Here is a 23,148-nt window from a genome sequence, read left to right as displayed (position 1 = left end):
GAACGGCCCTGGGAGAAACCCACTCCACAGAGTGTGGGCCATCTCAGAGGGCGAGAGCTATATAAGACCAAATTCTAACTACCCCTTTGAGTTATGCATCATGTCAGGTTTCTTCCATGTGACGTGTGCTACACATGTTAAGAAACTGTTTTTCTCTTGTTAATCTGTTTTTGTTTTTGTCAGTATAATTTTCAGGGCCCCAACCAACGAACCTAAAATGTGTAGAGGTAAAAACTGTTTTCTTCCCCTACAAAGTCAAACAAATAAAATTAAAATACCTAAGTATCAGCACCATGATAGAGGAAGGTAAATTGTGAGCTTTCCTGCTTGTGAGGCAGCTGTTAGCTGCTTCAGTAAACCTTGCTGAGGAAAAGGGTACTTAACAGAAAACAAAGTTTCTGACCATGAAAAGTGATTAAATAAAGAAGAAACCCCCAAGAAAGTGCTTTAGCAAGGGTGTGACTATAAAAGAGTACCTCTTGTTGAATCCGAAGCTCTGATGAATCTAGGTCCATAACTGTGAGTGGTGGGCAGTCCCTCCCCCCAAAAAACATGGGAGGGAAACTACTCTGAGATAATAACCTGACCACAAAGAGACAGAAATAACCTTGGCAGAAAGCCCAGCTACAAAGGAAGTAAAAGAAATTTGTATAAACTGTTGCTGCAACTAATAGAAGAGGAAAGGTGCTGAAGCCTGGAGCAAACTGGAGATTAAAAAACTAAAAACTCATTATAATGTGAGATTTAAATAATTTTGGCTTCATGGCTGATGTCTTATAATGGATATATTTATAACTGGTCTGGTGTTGTTACATAAAGCAATGGAATTTCTATTTTACAATAGTGGAATCTTAATTAGATTCCACAGATACCCCTCTAAGTGGACAAAATCTTTAATCCTAGGATGCTTTTAAGTAAAGATTTTAATATTGCAAAGAAAAGTAAACTGGCAAATTTGGCAACTACTGTAAGACTAAACATTAAAGGTCTGAATCCATGGCATAGGGGCACCTTTAAATGTAAGATACATAGCTGAGAATGGTAGCAGGAAGATCCGTAAGGGATAACTACTCTGAGTTCACTACAAAGGTAAGGCTATACCAAGAACATCTCAGACTCTTGAATAGAAGAATATACAGTGTGACTCTCAAAATATTCATCATTTCCCAAACTTATTTAACCAAAGAAATAACTTTTTAAATATTTTTAAAGAAATAGCTAGTAGGATAGACAAACTCTGAGCAATGCTGGAATGGATTATACTTGCTTCTCATGAGTACTATTTACTTAACAGATCTGCCTGTCTAACTAGATTTATAAATTTTCAAGGGCAAAAAGTGTGCCATGTGCATTTTCCTCTAAGTGCCCAGTAACATGCTAAAAAAACCTTTCTATTATTTTAACCTTGTGAGGTACACAGACAATTATCCCCATCTTATAGATGGGAAATTTGAGGCGAGAGAGGTGGGGCAACTTGTCCAAGATCATTCAGCCCATAAGTTGCTGAGGAGGGATACAAACTCAAGTCTGTTTAACTCTCCCAATACCTAGCACAGCCTCTGGCATATATTAGGCACTTGAAGCACGCTTAAAAAATTAACGATTTTTTGGTTACCAACAAAACTCATGCCCAATGATATTCATAACTTATCTTTTAAGTCTTCTCTGAAGGAAACTTTTATCAATGAAAAGTATGTCCACTAAGGGACACAGCCAGAGTGGCTTCAATACCTTCCACTAACCCATCCAGATTCTTAGAGGCAATGGAAAGAAAACACACAGACACAAATGACTTAGCTCCTAAGGTCATTTATGATAAAGTGGAGCCATCTCGGAGGTGATTTCTCATGCAGCCTAACTTAAAGCTAAATTTTAGTTCACTATTTTAAAACACATTTGTAACTGAGAAACACAGCTGCAGTTATTAAAAGAATAGTTTCAGTTTTCTTTAAAAAAACATTGACTTCTGGAATATGCAAGTTACACTTTAGTGAACTAAAATTTAGCTTTAAATTAGGTTACATGAAATCACCTTTGAGATGGCTCTGATTTATCAACAATGACCTAAGAGCTAACTCATTTGTGTGTGGTGTGTGTGTGCTCTTTTCGTCACCTCTAAGAATCTGGATGGATTAGTCATGTAAAAACTGGGCCGTCTTCAGTATTTCATTTTTAGTTTACTTGAAATAGCAACAAATGACAAACTATGTCATATCTCAATGACCATATGTATCCATGCCATATTTACTGAGGAAAATCAGGTTAACATACTTAAACCTTTTTGTACTCATACACATTTTTACCATAATTACATATGAACAATTATGGCAACTTTTAGTTTTAAGGGTTTAATGAGATAATTGACCATTACTGGCTCCCTCTGTAGGCCTGGCCCACAAGAAAGTCTCATTAAGTGAACAGGATTGTGTATTTGTTACATCACATTCCTGTCTTACATTATGTCTTTTGCTTTTGAAAGTACATCTGGTTAATGAAGTGCTGGTACTCAGAAATGTATGAAGCAAGAATGAAAGAAACGGATTAGAATATTGAAAAAGAAAAAAAAACAACACCCCAAACTCTAAGTTTTCATTCAGCTATACTCTAATAAGATATATCTAGCCCTCTCAGATCATAATTCCTTTCACCCAAATTTTTTACCTGAAACTCCTCTGCAAAGTAATCACAGCAGATGGAAGCTTCTTTAATCTCTTTCTAGTCTGGAAACCCTTCCAATAAGCTTGAATCAAGCAAGCTGCTTGATGTAGTTTCTGAAATTAAAGGCCAGAATTAATTTAGAGACATCTCTAGGAAAGTCTTTTTTAGAAGTTTACTTCTTAAAATATCAGGCCTGGGCAAGTATTAATCTCCATTTTTAATAAGCTGAGCAGGAGGCAACATCTGCATAGGCCCAGGACAGGGAAGGCCTAAGAATATTAAACCTGATCTCCCAAAGGAAGCTCAGTTAGGCATTATCTAGAATGTATTCAAGATACAGTCTAGTTAGCTTCAAATTCTCCCTGATTAATCTCACTTCCATTCCCATTACAAGGATTTCATAGTTTTGCTTATTTAATGTTTTAACTTCTTTGCTTCACTTCCTATGCCTGGCTTCATTTATTCAAAGATTCAAGGGTATGAGGGACTCTTTGTATAGGTTTAAAAAAAAAAAGGCTCTGGTGTTAAAAATTTAGACCATAAACAACTCCTTCTCCCATCAAACTATGGCTGCTCTGGATGTTAGGGGAAAATAAGTAAAGGAAGGGGGAGAGAGAGCAAATAAAAGATTCAAGAGACTACCACTATCCAATATTTTGAAACTAAAATGTTTACTGAAATGTTAGTAAATATCATGCAAATTATTTTTATAATTTAATACCTGCTCTTCTACTTCCTGATAGACCTTAGGGCTTAAAAGACCAATAAGCTGTCTAAGTTCTTGACTAAACTCTGTCCCAGGCTCTTGTTTATTTAGTAGACTTCTGAGTCCTGAAATGCAATAACAAAGGCACAACTATTAATAATAAAATATGATTTTGTTATCTAATCAGAATTAATTTGAGGTTAAAAAGTCTAGTTTAGAAACAAATGAAAACAATAACAAGATTAATCACATGATTTTTCTTTTTCCTTTTCTCAAAAACTTCTAGATTGAGGTCTTTAGGATTTTCCACTGTCCTGGAGTTCTTATGTGCTTACTCGTGAGATCTGATGCAAAATCTGTCTAGTCAACCTCTTTAATTAAAAAAAAAAGGGAGAATGGAATCACTGCGATAAGTCAAAGGGTAGAGACATATAGTTGTGTTTTTGTTTTGAACATAAATACCTTAAACAAAAACATTTAAAAAAAGATAATGAATACAGACTGAGTAAATGCCTATCCTGTGGAAGCACTTAAGCAGGTTATTAGTTACTACTAATTAAATGGAGTTATTATTACATAAAAATATACAGTAATGTATGTAATTTGGGGTAAATCAATAGGTTCCTGAGCATTTATTATAGGAGAAGTGCTATAATATTAAAATACTGCACTTTCATCCCAAATTAAAACTGAGTAGTAATATAAGTTACAAAGTAAGTACTATTTCCAGCGTAAGGAGGAATGATGTATTATAATGTATGTACACAAGATACATCAGCAAGGGAAAATGGCCTTGCAGTGTACAAGTGGGGAAGCCACTAGATAGGTCTTTCCATGTCATACTTTCTTCAAGACTCAAGTTCTCAGCAGTATTAATAATTGTAAAATATCTTGAGGAAACTGAATAAGTTCTATTGTTGAGAAAAGAAAGGGAGACAGCTTAAGATAAAATTCCTTTAGAATGAACTGTTGGACATTCACATTTCTATAGAAGAAATCTAATTACAGAAATAAAAAATGTGTATCTGGCACAATATCATCTAGACAGTTTTATTACTGACACTTCTCTCCCTATTTCTATAATACATAAAATAATTACAATGTTCACAGTAATGACTCATGCAAGATAAGTCACTAAAGTGCCTTCCAAATCATCAAGAATGATTAAAGGCCATTGTAATAGTTTTGGTATTAAATGCATCACATTATATTCTAATTCTTGAAATTTTATATATAATATAACCCTGTATTAGTAAGTACATTTAATCAATTAGAAACCTACTTCTTGACCATACCAAATAAGAAAATATATTGTAATGGATTCATGGCTCTGGCTAGCAAAGAAATAAAACAAAGCTAACATATAACTTTGATTAACAGTTGAAAAAAAAAAAAAAACTACCTGAGTAATTCTGGGTAAACACCTACATTTTTTCCATGCCTCTGTTTACACTGCTATATAATGAGGATAAGAGTAAACATCTCACAGGATTGTTATGAAGATTAAATATTTTAATACACATAAAGTATGAGGAATAGTCATCTGACACATAGTAAATGCTCAATTAAATGAAAGATTATTCCATGGTAATGGTAAAACACTGAGTCCTTTCCTTCTCAAGTTTTCTGACATTTTATTCACATATATGTTTGATTTTGGAGGTGAGGGAAATTTTTTGTTTGTCTTTGAGGAAAGGCAGTATAGGAGTTGAAGAGTGATTATTAATTGATGTAAAGATCAAAAGGGCTGTCAATCTCTGAAGCACAGCTCTATTTTCTCAGTAAAGTTAGGTAAGATCACTGATCTTTTTTTGGTCATTATTTTACTACACTATATGGTATAATCAATACACAGCCTTTTTGTCAGAGAGGGAGCAAATATTCATTGTAACCTTGTCAATAAGGTATCATATGCCACCTGTTGAGACATGAAGATGGCTGGATTACATAAAGGTTTTTTCCCTGAACTGTTATCTGCTGTGACAGAGTTTATCTGCACATTTCCATTACTGACTTTTTAAAAACACAGGTATTTTGTTTTCCATAAACCATCAATAAAAATGTTCTTTTTGAGACTTTCAAGAACAGAAAGAATATATGTACTACCTTTGTAGCAGGCACTTAGTCTCAGTAAAATCAAAATTTCCTGATGGGATTTAGCCATCAACAGTAGGAGCCTTGTAGCAGTACTTCTTATGACTGGACTAGGAGTTGATAAAAGTTTGAAAACAACTTCATCTAAAATTGAATGCAGGGTTTTCACTTCTATTCTGAGTAAATCACCACTAATAGAACAAAATAAAAAAAAAAAAGTACTGTTACTAAACGACATATAAGTATCACAAAAAATTAAACATTACAGGTGCAGCAAGTTAATGCCTATGGCCTGATCCATGAAGATAACCAATAGTTTAAACAGATAGCTTAGTTCCAAAAATACATCACATTAAATCAATTAATTGAATTCTTACTGTAAGGCACCATGCTAGGTAAAGTAAGGAATACAAAGTTGACAAAGAAACTTGCAATCAAATACTGGAGGAAAGATAAATGTGCAAAATAGTAAATAGATGGTTCAAAAGCTTCAAGGCAATAATAAGAGGAAGATCACAGGACATTAAGTACATGGTTCACTGCTTAATGATGTACGAAGACAAACATGTTATAGGAATTCAATTATCATGTACTTAATATAGAAGGAACTTTTTCTTTTAGTATTCCTTTATTACACTAACAACCTCATGTTGCATTACTGATGTCATGAAAAATTACCTGAAACATCAAAATAGTCAAAAGGGATTACTGGGTGTTCTTTTACTCACCCCACCAAGGAGTATGTGATTTTCTAGGGGTGTGTACCTTTGATTATCCATTTACTACTGATTAGGATATTTTGCAATTCTGTAAAAGTAGATGTTGGCTTGTAGAAAGCAAATAATGGCAATGATTATTATCTGAGAACAATGCAAAGAGATTCTTACTCAACAACAATATAAATGACTTTTATCCAGTAGAAAAAGTAACCGTAAAGGTTATGCCTGATATTCTCTACCATTCAGCTTCTGTGATAAAATGTTCTTCTGATCCTCTTCCATCCTCTACTTACAGATTTTTGACCATTCTTTCTCAGTCTTCTTTGTGGGCTCCCCTTCCCCTATATACCCCTTAAAGGTTACTCCCCAGGATTCCATTTTCAGCCCATTTCTTTTCTCAGTCTATTCATATTTTCCACTGAGCTCATCTTCTCTCATGTTTTTAACTATCATTTTTAGGCTAACTCATAAGTCCACAGTTCTAGTCCAGATCTCTTCCAGAAGTCACATTCACTTGTCAGTGGACATTTAAATTGTCTTGTCTTTGGGTGTTACAGATAAAGCTGCTATAAACATTGGTGTACAAGTCTTTGCATGGACTCTTATTTTTCTGTCTGCTGAAAATATCTACCTATGTTGGACATAACCAATATTGAATTTGTTTTGGCTATACCACTGTCTATTATCCATTATAGAAAACTTGGTGTCACACCTGAATGCATCCTTTATTTTACTCCGTAACAAAATGCTCATGAAGACCTGATGATTTTTTATTTTGACCAGCTTCATTAAAGTATAATTGATATACAACAAACTGCACACATTTAAATGTACAATTTGGTAAGTTCTGACATTTCCTCATCACAATCAAGATAATGAACATACCCATCACCCATCAAAGCTTCCTTTTGTTTCACTGTAATCCCTCCCTTCTTACCTTCCCTGGCACCTTATACCCAGGCAACCACTGATCTGCTTTCTGTCACTATAAATTAATTTACATTTCCTAGAATTTTATACATAGTTATGATTGTAGATCCTATCTGAACATCATCAGTTTGCAGAAATTATTACTTTGTATTACTAAAGGAAGAAGGGAAAAAAAAAGCAAAGCAGAGATTCTATCATGGCACAAGTTTGATTTTCTCATCCTTTTAAAGTCAAATCAAAGTATGACCATTTCTGCTAAACTTCCTGCCTTTGTATTACTTTACAAATAAAGAAAATTTTAAGATGTAGGCAGTTTCAATAACCAGATGTGGTTAAGTTGCTTGGAAACAATTTGATCCTTTCAGATCTTGCTTTCATTTTGTTTGGATGATCCAGAATGGTGCTCAGTCTAGTGCTATTATCCCTCACTACTAGGATGAAACCATCCTGAGTACTCTCAGTGCTCCATTTTTCACGTAGTTTTCCAGTTTGGCTGCCGGAATCAGTCAGTATTCTTGGCTCCGCGTTTCTGGTACTGCTCCTTTTAATCCTTCTGGATTACTGTTTTCCACGACATTGGATAGTTTCCTCAAACGCATATGCTGATCAGTACTCTACTGAAAACTTGTAGGGAACTCTGCAGATCTCTGGGGTTCTCTCTTTGTGTAGCTCTCTATGGTATCCTGTCTTATAAACTCTAGCCTACTTTTCACCCTCTGCATGTTGTTTCTTACCTGTGTGCACTTGCTTATATTGTTACCTCTGCCTAGAAATACTGTTTTCTCTTCTTCCTCCCTGGTTAATTTCTTATCCGTAAAGTTTCATCTCAGGTGTTAACCTTCTCCAGGAAGTAGCCCCCCCTCAGTTTGGTTTAGGAGCTCCTCTAATACTTGTGTACCCTTAAACATGGTAACTTATTACACTGTAATATAATTGTCCTTATGTGTTAGTCTCTTCCACTATACTGTAAGCTATTTGAAGACAAGGTTCATATCTTAATCAATTTTGTAAATCCAATGACAGACAAATACTTGGCATGTATAGTAGATGCTTAACAAATCCATATTGAACTGAAAGAATCAATGATTTCAACAGTGTTTACTCTGCCTTTCTATTTTAACCTGGGAAAATTGCCTATTACTTCTTTTATGCCCTTCTATAGCACCTGGCAAATACTACGCTTGCAGTTTGCTAAATAAATATATGATTAAATATTTTTTATTGTGATCCCAATATTTTCCTTCAGATATCACAGTAATTTTTCTTCTCTAAGCCTGCGATTTGGATTAAAATCTTCTTAAGCTCTAAGATAAGATACAAATTTGATAACAAATTTCCAGTCTTTTACAGTATTTTACATCCATTTTTTTCTGAAATACAATAGTAATAATAGAGCTTTTTAAATGCCATGTACAAGTCATATGCAATCGAAGATTTTAGGAAAATTGGAATAAAATTGGTAATGCTTCTGATCACAAATAAAAAAATTCTACATATTTTGTAAGGCCAAGTTACCTGTTGATCTGTAGTATGTTCTGTAGCATGGTCATGACCGTAGATCCTACCTGAACATTGTCAGTTTGTAGTAAGTGCAAGAAATGATCACTTCGCAGTACTAAAGGAAGAGAAAATAAGATTAAGATTCTATGATGATACAATTAGTATTTACTTGCCCTTTCAAAACCAAGCCAAAGCATAATCATTTGTTAAACTTCCTGCCTTTATATACTTTGCAGTAAAGATTTTCTAGAATAGTTTCAATAACTATAATAGATAGCTATCCCATTTTTATGGACAGTTACAAATAAAGAAATACTAAGCTAAGATGGGACTTCCCTGGTGGCGCAGTGGTTAAGAATGTGCCTGCCAATGTAAGGGACATAGGTTCCATCACTGGTCTGGGAAGATCCCACATGCCACAGAGCAACTAAGCCCATGAGCCACAACTACTGAGCCTGCACTCTAGAGCCCACGAGCCACAACTACTGAGCTCGCGTGCCACAAATACTGAAGCCTATGCACCTAGAGCCCGTGCTCCGCAACAAGAAAGCCACCGCAATGAGAAGCCCATGCACTGCAACGAAGAGTAGTAGCCCCCGCTAGCTGCAATTAGAGAAAGCATGAAGACCCAATGCAGCCAAAAATAAATTAAAAGAAAAATAAAGAAATACTAAGCTAAGAATCTACTGTTATCTCCCCTTAAATTAAAAGTAAAATATAAAATCCTAAAACTGAATCTCCTTTTCTAGCAGTGAGTTCAGTGAAGAAAACCAAATTTTCTGTGAAAAAAAGAGAATGTGAAGGAATAGCAATGGCACAGATGACCGTAATCAGTGGCTCATGTCCTTAAAAATTTAATTGTTATATAATGTATCATGTTTGCTAATATCTTACCTTAAATAATAATAAATCATTAATTACCCAGAAGAGTATTTGTTTGTATTGGTTTATAATTTTTAGGTTCTGAGCAGCCAGTTATGAAGACTTGGCACTGGATGCTTACGCAAGTCGCTTAACCTCTCAGAACATCTATTTCTGCCTCTATAAAGCTAAAAATAACAGCTCTTTCACAGACTACTGTAAAATGTCCTAGAACAGTGTAGGTTCCAAGTAAATGTCAGTTTATAGTCCTTTCTTCACTGATCAGAATTTTTTAAAAAAATAAATTTATTTATTTTTGGCTGTGTTGGGTCTTTGTTGCTGTGCACGGGCTTTCTCTAGTTGCGGTGAGCGGGGGCTACTCTTCATTGCGGTGTTCAGGCTTCTCATTGCAGTGGCTTCTCTTGTTGTGGAGCATGGGCTCTAGGTGTGCAGGCTTCAGTAGTTGTGGCGCACGGGCTGTAGAGCGCAGGCTCAGTAGTTGTGGCACACAGGTTTAGTTGCTCCGTGGCACGTGGGATATTCTCGGAACAGGGATTGAACCCGTGTCCCCTGCATTGGCAGGCGGATTCTTAACCACTGCGCCACCAGGGAAGCCCCTCAGAATTTTAATTAAAGTGGGATCAGGTATGTTGGCAAGGCAGCTCTGTGAACACTACCCTAGCTTCTACAAAACAACTTTCCTCTTTTCCTCTTTCAGTTTCCTGAGGGAACATATTTGATTTCTTTCACATACTAACTACTGTTCTTCATTTCTATTTATATAATCCAGTATTTCACCAGATACCATTCTTTTTTAATGTTTAACAACTTCAAAACACAATACCACTACTATTAAATATTTTTATGGCTTCTAATTTTCTATTCTTTAATAGCAAAATAATTCTCCTCTGTAGCTGAGATAAGTGTATTTTTCCATTTTTGTCTACTTAAAGATGTTTCATTAACAACTCTTTAATTAACTTTGAATTCACTGAAATCATATGGTATCTAGTGTGTATATACCTTTTTTCTATATTGGAAAAATTATGATAATTTATTAAAGTTATTCTACTTTATTTTTTATACTATTTGTCTTATATTATTATATAACTTATTTTTGGAGCCTCTATTATGTTTTTCAAGTGCAGTCAGATAACTATTTGGTCCCCCAAACTAAAACTGATACTTCTGCCCATTTCTTTCTTTAATTAACTTTTTACAATTAAAGTTTCAAACATATGTAAGAGTAGAGAGAACAGTATAATGACCCTGCATGTACCAGTCACTCAACTTTAACAGTGATCAACTCACCAACAATCTTGTTTCACCTATCCCATCTACTTCCTGCCTCCCATTTTATTTGAAAGCAAATCTAAGACATCAAATCATTTTATCCACAAGTATTTCAACACATATTCCCCAAACATATGAATTATTAAAAAATAAAACATAGCCATTATCTAACCTAAATAATCACGATTCCCTGATTTTATCAAATATCCAGTCAGTCCTCCCATTTCCACTTTTTGTGTGAATTTTTTTTTTTTTTGCCGTATGCGGGCCTCTCACTGTTGTGGCCTCTCCTGTTGCGGAGCACAGGCTCCGGACACGCAGGCTCAGTGGCCATGGTTCACAGGCCCAGCCGCTCCGTGGTATGTGGGATCTTCCCAGACCGGGGCACGAACCCATGTCCCCTGCATCGGCAGGCGGACTCTCAACCACTGCGCCACCAGGGAAGCCCTTTGTGTGAATTTTTAAAAGTTTATTTGAATCAAGATCCAATTAAGAGTCACACATTGGAACTGGTTATCTTTCAAATTTCTTTTAACCTATGGGTTTCTACTTTACCTTTTTTCCCCCTTGCAATTTATTTATTGACGAAACTATGTCAATTGTCCTATGAGTTTCCCACAGTCTAGCTTTGCTAACTGCATTCCTGGGGTATAATTTAATGTTTCTCTGACCTTCTACAAATTGGTAGTTGGAGCTCCAGGATCAAAATGATTCATGTTTGAATTTCTGGCATATCCATGTCATATGTGAGGTTATGATGAGGCACTTATTATCTGGTTGTCTCTCCTTTTGAGGTGTTGACAGTGATGGATAATTCACTAAAGGTTGCAAAATGGCACTATTCTATCATACCCTTTTCACTTATTAGTTGGGATATGTTTATAAAGAAAAGTTTCTCCTCATCAATATGTAAGAAAAGGCAGTATAAATGCCGGACTCTCCATTTACCAGTTTTCAAAATGAACTGGTCCCCTAGCAGACTTTAATGGTAACTTTTATTAATAATGGTATGGGAATATATAAAAGAAAGATTAGCAAAATGTTGATAATTGTTGAGGCTCAGTGATGAGTACATAGGGGTTCATTATACTATTCTACTTTCCATAATAAAAGGTTAAAGTTAATAATCTCACTATATTTGACGAGTTTTAATCCACTGTAGTTATTACCATTATTACTGTTCAAATTTCCCATTTTTAGCTAGTAGAAGCCTCCTTATGTTGGCTCCTGAGTCCTTTTCACAGAATCCTAACAGACTTTGATTGCCTCCTTCTTATCTAGTTATTCAAGATACTTCTGGCTTATCTTGCATATTTTCTAACTCATACCTATATATAGTCAGCCATTTCTCCAAGGAGGTGGTTCTTTTGAGAGAAAAGGTTACTGGACATCCTAATTTTGTATCCAATTGTTTAACTTAGTTTTAATACCTACTTTATTGGTGTTTTAAATCTACAGATTGATCTGAGGAGTACTGTCACTTTTGTTATAATTTTTGAAAAGGAATATGGCATATTTAAAAATTTTTCAAGTATTCTCTCTCTCACTGTCTCTCATTAACTAGGTCTTTAATATCTCACTATAGTGTGGCTAAGTACTTTATATTTTTGATAAAATAGTTCTTTAAGTTGGGAAGTTTATACTAATATTTGTTCTATAATGGGAAATGAATAGATAATGCTTATTTTTAAAAGAAGTATTCAAGCATGTTACTTAGCTCTACGTGGATATAACTACCAAAAGTATTAGTTATACTAATCAAAAGTAGTTGCCTTTAGAAAATGGGAACTGGAGTGAGGTGTGAGGGCCAGGGATTGTGTGTATTTTTTAAACAATTCTTACGGAACCATCCGACTCTTTAAATTATGCACATACATAATTCTGAGAGTAAAAAATAAAATATTAATATTCAGTTCAACTTTAATGTTCTTACATTATTCCTATATAATTACATTTTTCTTAGATTCAATCTTTCAAGAAGGTAAGAATGTTGTCATGATTATTATTAGTTTACTTTCTTAGTCTTAAGGAAACATAATATAAAACTAACATGTATTTGTATTGCTCAATATAAGTACAGAAATCCTATATAGTAACTTTCAAGTTTAGTAAAATATCACTATATAAAAGCTTACTCTTACATTAATAGTTAGGCTGTGAGTTAAATTATATCTATACTCTGTACATAGGGATGTCTATCATACTAAGTCTAAAATATAACTGTAATCTTTGGGGGAAAAAAAAAGATTTTCCCTAGACTAAACTGTTAAGATCATTAATCCTTATCTTAGATTTGCTAAATAGAAAAAACTAAGGAGAAAGTTATATTTTAGCAATTTTCCACTTAATGTAATATCCACATTGTTGATGTTGTCTATTTAAAGCTGGAACATCCAAATGTGCTTTTACTTTTTGTGTGTGGGGTTATTTCAGTGTGGTTTCATTTAACTGTGGTTATCTGTAGTTAATGAGGTATTTATTTTTAGAAAAAAAACAATCAGACTGTTAGCAGGTGACTCTACAATGACTATCAATTAAAAAATCTTTTTTCTTACCATTCTGGATGAGTTGAACATGTCCTCCCAATAGCCAGAAGAGAGAATCAGTCACAATTTCAAAAAAGTGTAGTAATGCATCTTTTTCTTCACCCTTAACACACACACAAAAAACCAATTGACTTTTCTGTAATTGTTTTAATTAATAAAAGAATAGACTTCTCTCTGAAGAGTCACAGGACCTGGTTTCTGCATCTATCTCAGCTATTTATGAGGTACATGATCTTGTAGCTTTTAGTTTCTTAATTTATAAAACTGTGGTAACAGGCTAGTAATACCTACTCTACTTAACAGAAATGGTTGCTATCCAGAGGTCAAATGGGACAATATACGTAGTATAAGAACTACAAGTTGATACACTAGGATTTTTCCATACCAGCTATACATAAGAATCATCTGTGGAGTTTTAAAAAATATCCCTGTGCACAGGCTTTAGTCCAAACATACTGAAATCTGAATCTCCAAAGTTAAAGGCTGGACCTCTGACTCTTTACAAGGTTAGGTGTGTGATTTGTTTATATAGCCAGGGTTGAAAATCACTGCAATATGCAAATGTAGGTGTCAACATAAAAAGCATTATTATTAGTGCATTTCAGTTGCAGCTTCTACTCTATGACTCCATGAAGGCAGAGACCATGTTATTTAGCTCTCCACTATACACCCAGTGTCTAAAACAGTTCTGACACACAGTGAATGTTCAATCAATATTTATCCAATAAATAAATGACAATTTTTTCTGCTTCTTTCCTTCTGGAAAGTACGGTGAGAAATTATTCTACATTAGAGTATGTGTCACAATGGGAAATAAGAAACAGATTACATTCACAATTCTGTCTTACTGGCCACATAATTTTAGTGGAAAGTTGTATAAAGGCCATTTATCTTATCCATGTCATGAATGTACTGTGGCCTAAAAGTAATGACAACAGCAAAAACATGGCTGCTACGGTTACTCTTCATAAAAATGAAAGTATTTTCTTCCTCAGGGTTAGATAGGTGCTTAAATAGATGTATACTAACAAATATACCAACAATCAAAAAAGAAAGAAGTGTCACATTAGATCAAGAATCCCTTTAGTCCAATAAACTGCCTTAGCCAGTTTCACTGAAATAAAGGGCACAGTAATCTTCATTGCTGCCAAACTCGAGGTATAGTGCTGGGCTCCTATACTTACTACTTTCCTTTAAAAACCCATTAGATAATGTCACCCACAAATTCATGGCCTCTGAGACTGGTTAACAAAATTTACCCTTAAGTCACTACAAAATTCTGGCAGTTATTTTCCTATTCTTACATATAAAATACATATATTGGGTTGGCCAAAAAGTTCATTCGGGTTTTTCTGTAACATGTTATGAAAAACCCAAATGAACTTTCTGGCCAACCTAATATATATGCGTGTGTGTGTGTGTTTGTGTGTGTGTGTGTATGATGCACGTATATATGTATATGTGTATGCATATTTTAACGAGTTTGCAGTTTAGGCCATAATACCCTGTGTATGTCCCACCATGTGCTCTACTACCTACCTGCTAACTAATTAAAAAATATATATATAATTGGGAAACAACTAGGTAGATAGAACTAATAGATAAATGGACATATATACACTACCAAATGTAAAACAGATAGCTAGTGGGAAACAGCTGCATAGCACAGGGAGATCAGCTAGGTGGTTTGTGACCACCTAGAGCAGTGGGATAGGGAGGGTGGGAGGGAGGGAGACACAAGAGGGAAGAGATATGGGAACATATGTATATGTGTAACTGATTCACTTTGTTATAAAGCAGAAACTAACACACCATTGTAAAGCAATTATACTCCAATAAAGATGTTAAAAATAATAATAATTCTGAAAAAAAATTCAGTTTTCTTTTTCTTTTTTTAACAGTAGAAACAGAATTTTAATTAATTTTAAACCAAAGTCCAAATTGTTCCATTTTAGTCTGTGCTGATAATTAACTTTTTCTGTGCTTCCCACTGCCATGATAACCCATCAACAAACAAGTGCAGGGACCTTCAAGATAGTGGAGGAGTAAGACGGGGAGATCACCTTCCTCCCCACAAATACATCAAAAATACATCTACATGTGGAACAATGACTACAGAACACCTACTGAACGCTGGCAGAAGACCTCAGACCTCCCAAAAGGCAAGAAAATCCCCACGTACCTGGGTAGGGCAAAAGAAAAAAGAAAAAACAGAGACAAAAGAATAGGGACAGGACCTGCACCTCTGGGAGGGAGATGTGAAGGAGGAAAAGTTTCCACACACTAGGAAGCCCCTTCACTGTCAGGGACAGGGGGTGACCAGGGGGGAAGCTTCAGAGCCACGAAGGAGAGTGCAGCGACAGGGGTGCGGAGGGCAAAGCGGAGAGATTCCTGCACAGAGGATCGGTGCCAACCAGCACTTACCAGCCTGAGAGGCTTGTCTGCTCACCCGCCAAGGCGGGTGGGGGCTGCAAGGTAAGGCTCAGGCTTCGGAGGTCAGATGCCAGGGAGAGGACTGGGGTTGGCTGCGTGAAGTCAGCCTGAAGGGGGCTAGTGCCCCATAGCTAGCCAGGAGGGAGTCTGGGAAAGAGTCTGAACCTGCCTAAGAGGCAAGAGACCATTGTTTCGGGGTGCGCAAGGAGAGGGGATTCCTGCTCCGTGTGCCCAGAGACAGCAGAGCACTGCCTAAGCGAGCTCCAGAGATGGGCATGAGCCACGACTGTCAGCTTGGACCCCAGAGATGGGCATGTACCGCTAACACTGCCGCTGCTGTCACCAAGAATCCTACGTGCAAGGGCAGGTCACTACTCACACCCTCCCTGGGAGGCTGTGTAGCATGCCACTGCCAGGGTCCCATGATCCAGGGAAAACTTCCCTGGGAGAACACACAGCACACCTGAGGCTGTTGCAATGTCACACTGGCCTCTCCCGCATTCCAATTATGACTACTGTACCCCTCCCTCTCCCTGGCCTGAGTGAGCAAGAAAGCCCTAATCAGCTGCTGCTTTAACCCCCTCCTGTCTGGGCGGGGAACAGATGCTTGAGAGGCACTTACACACAGAGGTGGGGCCAAAACCAAAGCTGAACCCCAGGAGCTGTACAAACAAAGAAGAGAAAGGGAAATTTCTCTGTGCAGCCTCAGAAGCAGTGGATTAAATCCCCACAATCAACATGATAAACCTGCATGTTTGGAATACAGGAATAGACAATGAATGTTCCCAAAATTGAGGCGGTGGACTTCGGAGCAACTGTAGACATGGGGTTTGCTTTCTGCGTCTGATTTGTTTTTGGGTTTAGGTTTATCTTAGTTTTTAGTGCTTGTTATCATTGGTGGATTTGTTTATTAGTTTGGTTACTCTCTTCCTTTTTATTTTATTTTTATTTAAAAAAATTTTTTTTCCTTTTTTCTCTTTTTGTGAGTGTGTGTATATATGTTACTTTCTGTGATTATTGTCAGTTTAGGTTTGCTTTTACCATTTGTCCAAGGGTTCTGTCTGTTCGTTTTTGTTGTTGTTTGTTTTTGTTTGTTTTCTTTTTATCAGTGTGTGTGTGTGTTTCTTTTTGTGATTTTGTCTGTATAGTTTTGCTTTTACCATTTGATTTGGGGTTCTATCTGTTCATTTTTTTCTGTTGTTTTTTATCCTTCCTTTTCTTCTGAGCCATGCGGCTGGCAGGGTCTTGGTGCTCTGGCCAGGTGTTAGGCCTGAGCCTCCGAGGTGGGAGAGCCAAGTCCAGGACACTGGACCACCAGAGACGTCCAGGCTCCACATGACACCAATCAGTAAGAGCTCTCAGAGATCTCCATCTCAACACTAAGACCCAGCTCCATACAACAGCCAGCAAGCTCCAGTGCTGGATGCCCCATGCCAAACAACTAGCAAGACAGGAACACAACCCCACTCATTAGCAGAGAGGCTGTCTAAAGTCATAATAAGTTCACAGACACCCCAAAAACACCACTAGACATGGCCCTGCCCACCAGAAGGACAAGATCCAGCCTCACCCAGCAGAACAGGCACCAGTCCCCTCCACCAGGGAGCCTACACAGCCACTGAACCAACCTCACCCACTGGGGGCAGACACCATAAATAACGGGAACTACGAACCTGCAGCCTGTGAAAAGGAGACCACAAACACCATAAGTTAAACAAAATGAGAAGACAGAGAAATATGTAGCAGATGAAGGAGCAAGGTAAAACCCCACCAGACCAAACAAATTAAGAGGAAATAGGCAGTCTACCTGATAAAGAATTCAGAGTAATGACAGTAAAGATGATCCAAAATCTCAGAAATAGAATGGAGAAAACAGAAGAAACGTTCAATAAGGACATAGAAGAACTAAAGAGCAAACAAACAAGGATGAACAACACAATAAATGAAATTAAAAATACTCTAGAAGGAATCAATAACAGAATAACTGAGGCAGAAGAACAGATAAGTGACCTGGAAGATAGAATAGTGGAAATAACTGCCGCAGAGCAGAATAAAGAAAAAAGAATGAAAAGAACTCAGGAGAGTCTCAGAGAACTCTGGGACAACATTAAACACACCAACATTTGAATTATAGGGGTCCCAGAAGAAGAAGAGAAAAAGAAAGGGTCTGAGAAAATATTTGAAGAGATTATAGTTGAAAACTTCCATAACATGGAAAAGGAAATAGTCAATCAAGTCCAGGAAGCACAGAGTCCCATACAGGATAAATCAAAGGAAAAACATGCCAAGACACATATTAATCAAACTACCAAAAATTAAATACAAAGAAAAAATATTAAAAGCAGCAAGGGAAAAGCAACAAAAAACATACAAGGGAATCCCCATAAGGTTAACAGCTGATCTTTCAGCAGAAACTCTGCAAGCCAGAAGGGAAAGACAAGACATATTTAAAGTGATGATAAGGAAAAACATACAACCAAGATTACTCTACCCAGCAAGGATCTCATTCAGATTTGATGAAGAAGTTAAAAACTTTGCAGACAAGCAAAAGTTAAGAGAATTCAGCACCACCAAACCAGCTTTACAACAAATGCTAAAGGAATTTCTCTAGGCAGGAAACACAAGAGAAGGAAAAGACTTACAAAAAACACATGCAAAACAATTAAGAAAATGGTAATAGGAACATACATGTCGATAATTACCTTAAAAGTAAATGGATTAAATGCTCCAACCAAAAGACACAGACTGGCTCAATGGATACAAAAACAAAACCCGTATATATTCTGCCTACAAGAGACTCACTTCAGACCTAGGGACACATACAGACTGAAAGTTAGGGGATGGAAAAAGATGTTCCATGCAAATGGAAATCAAAAGAAAGCTGGAATAGCAATACTCATATCAGACAAAACAGACTTTAAAATAAAGACTATTACAAGAGACAAAGAAGGACACTACATAATGATCAAGGAAACAATCCAGGAAAAAGATATAACAATTGTAAATATTTATGCACCCAACATAGGAGCACCTCAACACATAAGGCAAATGCTAACAGCCATAAAAGGGGAAATCAACAGTAAAACAATAATAGTAGGGGACTTTAACACCCCACTTTCACCAATGGACAGATCATCCAAAATGAAATAAATAAGGAAACACAAGCTTTAAATGACATATTAGACCAGATGGACTTAATTGATATTTATAGGACATTCCATCCAGAAACAACAGAATACACTTTCTTCTCAAGTGCACATGGAACATTCTCCAGGACAGATCATACCTCAGGTCGCAAATCAAGACTCAGTAAATTTAAGAAAATTGAAATCATATCAAGTATCTTTTCCGACCACAATGCTATGAGACTAGATATCAATTACAGTAAAAAAAAATTGTAAAAAATACAAACACATGGAGGCTAAACAATATGCTACTAAATAACCAAGAGATCACTGAAGAAATCAAAGAGGAAATCAAAAAAATACCTAGAAACAAATGACAATGAAAAGACGATGACCCAAAACCTATGGGACGCAGCAAAAGCAGTTCTAAGAAAGAAGTTTATAGCAACACAATCATACCTCAAGAAACAAGAAAAATCTCAAACAACCTAACCTTTCTGCATCTCAATAGATGCAGAAAAAGCTTTCGAAAAAATTCAACACCGATTTATGATAAAAACTCTCCAGAAAGTGGGCATAGAGGGAACCTACCTCAACGTAATAAAGGCCATATATGACAAATCCACAGCCAACATCATTCTCAATGGTGAAAAACTGAAACCATTTCCTCTAAGATCAGGAAAAAGACAAGGTTGCCCACTCTCACTACTATTATTCAACATAGTTTCAGAAGTTTTAGCCACAGCAATCAAAGAAAAAGAAATAAAGGAATCCAAATAGTAAAAGAAGAAGTAAAGCTGTCACTGTTTGCAGATGACATGATACTACACATAGAGAATCCTAAAGATGCTACCAGAAAACTACTAGAGCTAATCAATGAATTTGGTAAAGTAGCAGGATACAAAATTAATGCACAGAAATCTCTTGCATTCCTATACACTAATGATGAAAAATCTGAAAGAGAAATTATGGAAACACTCCCATTTACAACTGCAACAAAAAAAATAAAATATCTAGGAATAAACCTACCTAAGGAGACAAAAGAACTGTATGCAGAAAACTATAAGACATTGATGAAAGCAATCAAAGATGACACAATCAGATGGAGAGATAGACCATGTTCTTGAATTGGAAGAATCAATATTGTGAAAATGACTATACTACCAAAGCAATCTACAGACTCAATGCAGTCCCTATCAAACTACCAATGTCATTTTTCACAGAACTAGAACAAAAAATTTTACAATTGTGTGGAAACACAAAAGACCCTGAATAGCCAAAGCAATCTTGAGAAAGGAAAAAGGAGCTGGAGGAATCAGGTTCCCTGACTTCAGGCTATAGCACAAAGCTACAGTAATCAAGACAGTATGGTATTGGCACAAAAACAGAAATATAGATCAATGGAACAGGAATAGAAAGCCCAGAGATAAGCCCACACATATATGGCCAATTTATCTTTGAAAAAGGAGGCAAGAATATACAATGGAGAAAAGACAGCCTCTTCAATAAGTGGTGCTGGGAAAACTGAACAGCTACATGTAAAAGAATGAAACTAGAACACTTCCTGACACCATACACAGAAATAAACTCTAAATGGATTAAAAACTTCAATGTAAGGCCAAACTCTTTGAGGAAAATATAGGCAGAACACTCTATGACATAAATCACAGCAAGATCCTTTCTGACCCACCTCCTAGAGTAATGGAAATAAAAACAAAAATAAACAAATGGGACCTAATGAAACTTAAAAGTTTTTGCACAGCAAAGGAATCCATAAACAAGTCAAAAGACAACCCTCAGAATGGGAGAAAATATTTGCAAATGAAGCAACTGACAAAGGATTAATCTCCAAATTTTACAAGCAGCTCATGCAGCTCAATATCAAAAAAAGAAACAACCCAATCCAAAAATGAGTAGAAGACCTAAATAGGCATTTCTCCAAAGAAGATATACAGATTGCCAACAAACATATGAAAGGATGCTCAACATCACTAATCATTAGAGAAATGCAAATCAAAACCACAATGAGGTATCACCTCATATCGGTCAGAATGGCCATCATCAAAAAATCTACAAACAGTAAATGCTGGAGAGGGTGTGGAGAAGAGGGAGCCCTCTTGCTTGTTGGTGGGACTGTAAACTGATACAGCCACTGTGAAGAACAGTATGGAGGTTCCTTAAAAAACTAAAAATAGAATAACCATATGATCCAGCAATCCCACTACTGGGCATATACCCTGAGAAAACCATAATTCAAAAAGAGACATGTATCACAATGTTCATTGCAGCACTATTTACAATACCCAGGACGTGGAAGCAACCTAAGTGTCATCGACAGATGAATGGATAAAGAAGATGTGGCACATATATACAATGGAATGTTACTCAGCCATAAAAAGAAATGAAACTGAGTTATTTGTACTGAAGTGGATGGACCTAGAGTCTGTCATACAGAGTGAAGTCAGAAAGAAAAATAAATACCGTATGCTAACACATATATGGAATGTAAAAAAAATGGTTTTGATGAACCTAGGGATACGACAGGAGTAAAGGCACAGATGTAGAGAATGGACTTGAGGACACAGGGAGGGGAAGGGTAAGCTGGGACGAAGTGAGAGAGTAGCACTGACATATATACACAACCAAATGTAAAATAGATAGCTAGTGGGAAGCAGCTGCATGGCACAGGGAGATCAGCTTGGTACTTTGTGACCACCTAGAGAGGTGGGATAGGGAGGGTGGGAGGGAGATGCAAGAGGGAGGGGATATGGGGATATATGTATACATATAGCTGATTCAGTTTTTTATACAGCAGAAACTAACACAGCATTGTAAAGCAATTATACTCCAATAAAGATGTTAAAAAAAACTAGTGTGACAGGAAGAACTGGATGGGCTCAGTGGCAGAGGCTGGGCTTTCAGACCAAGGAGAGCTGGTCCTCCTGCCCTACCAGCCTGTCTACCATACCAGTACCTGCTCCACTGGAACCTGAGTCATGGACTCAGACAGCAACTTCCTGCCTGGATTCTGGACACTTCTGTGTCCTCCTGGCCCTGTGCACTGAATCCTGTCTCTCGTCATTTTCTTTTTATTCACCATTTTAATTTGTTCTGTGGTCAAGTGGCCCTCTTTTTTTTGTAGCTGATTTACTCCCTTTGATGTATATACTAATTGTTTTTTATCTCTATACAAATACCATGACTAAGAATAAGAAAGTATTATGAAAAGTATTGAAGGACTGTATAAATGAAAAGAATATAATTATTATTGCTTTTAAGTGGGGAATATTAAATAAAAGTGCTTTGAAGAAAACATAAAGCTTTCATAATGGTCTGAGCTATTCATGAGATGGAAATTCATTTTACAAAGGAGGAAGTTGAGGTGGAGTGAAATCAAGTGATTTGTCCAAGAACCGAGAGTTAGTTTGTGGCACAGCCAGAAAAGAAATCAAGTTCAACACAATTTCTATAGTTCATGTTCCTTTAACTGAACTGAATTATATCTAGCAAATATGCAAAGATTTATTTACTGCTAGCATCCCTCAAAATGTCAATGGAGATGGTAGAAGTGGCATCTGTGCCCCATATACTCTACCACTAAGTTAAATTCTCTGCCAACAATACTTCTCATACTCAAACCACTTTTTTGTCCACTGTTGTATATCTTGCTCAATTTCACTCTTAAACTTTTTAAACTTATTTTTTTGAAATAAAAATATACCTGTCTTATGTTTTCTATAAGAAATACCTAGAGGTTTTATCTACTTTATTAGCCTGAGAGTTGTTTAAAGGCAAAACTATGTGTATTCCTTATATACCCAAAGCATCTCAAATCGAACTTAACATCCTATAGTGACTTACATTATTTCCCTTCATAATTCACAAAAGTTTTGAATCTGCTCTATCTCTGATGTGGCAGTAGGCCCAAATGTACATATAGCCAAGAACTCTTCCAACGTGGAATTTCAGCCTTGTGGACTTATCACTCCTTATATATTCTATATCCAAACTGATCTAATTGACATTTACAGAACATTACACACTACAACTGAGGAGTTCACATTCAGGTATACAGGGAGTCTTTGCTTTTGCATGGTACCATGTTAAATGAAATCTGTATATATCAAAAGCTTTACATGTCCCTGATATCCATGAATTTCAGTTAAGACAGCACTGTGCAAAGCAAGGACAGCTTGTGATGGAACATTCACCACTATAAAACATATGGAGTGCCACAAAACAAGTCTGAAAATACTTCAAAGGACTGAAATGACACAGAGTAT

The 23,148-nt window shown here is 36.4% G+C and overlaps 1 protein-coding gene across 8 annotated transcripts in view; it reads right to left on the bottom strand.

The window, feature by feature from the left end:
- The window catches only part of IQCB1 (IQ motif containing B1), a 47,254-nt gene that overhangs the window by 14,181 nt on the left and 9,925 nt on the right, over positions 1-23,148 (bottom strand). For all 8 annotated transcript variants that reach the window (XM_032631336.1, XM_032631330.1, XM_032631337.1 and 5 more), the window contains 5 exons: positions 13,317-13,410; positions 8,623-8,722; positions 5,471-5,649; positions 3,380-3,489; positions 2,662-2,771 (listed from right to left, as the gene is read on the bottom strand). In XM_032631336.1, coding sequence (XP_032487227.1) covers positions 2,662-2,771; positions 3,380-3,489; positions 5,471-5,649; positions 8,623-8,722; positions 13,317-13,410 — 593 coding nt within the window. The remainder of the gene's footprint in view (positions 1-2,661; positions 2,772-3,379; positions 3,490-5,470; positions 5,650-8,622; positions 8,723-13,316; positions 13,411-23,148) is intronic.

This window comes from Phocoena sinus, chromosome 4 (genome assembly GCF_008692025.1).
Source record: "Phocoena sinus isolate mPhoSin1 chromosome 4, mPhoSin1.pri, whole genome shotgun sequence".
NCBI lineage: Eukaryota > Metazoa > Chordata > Mammalia > Artiodactyla > Phocoenidae > Phocoena > Phocoena sinus.
This window is presented reverse-complemented; position numbering and strand designations above follow the sequence as displayed.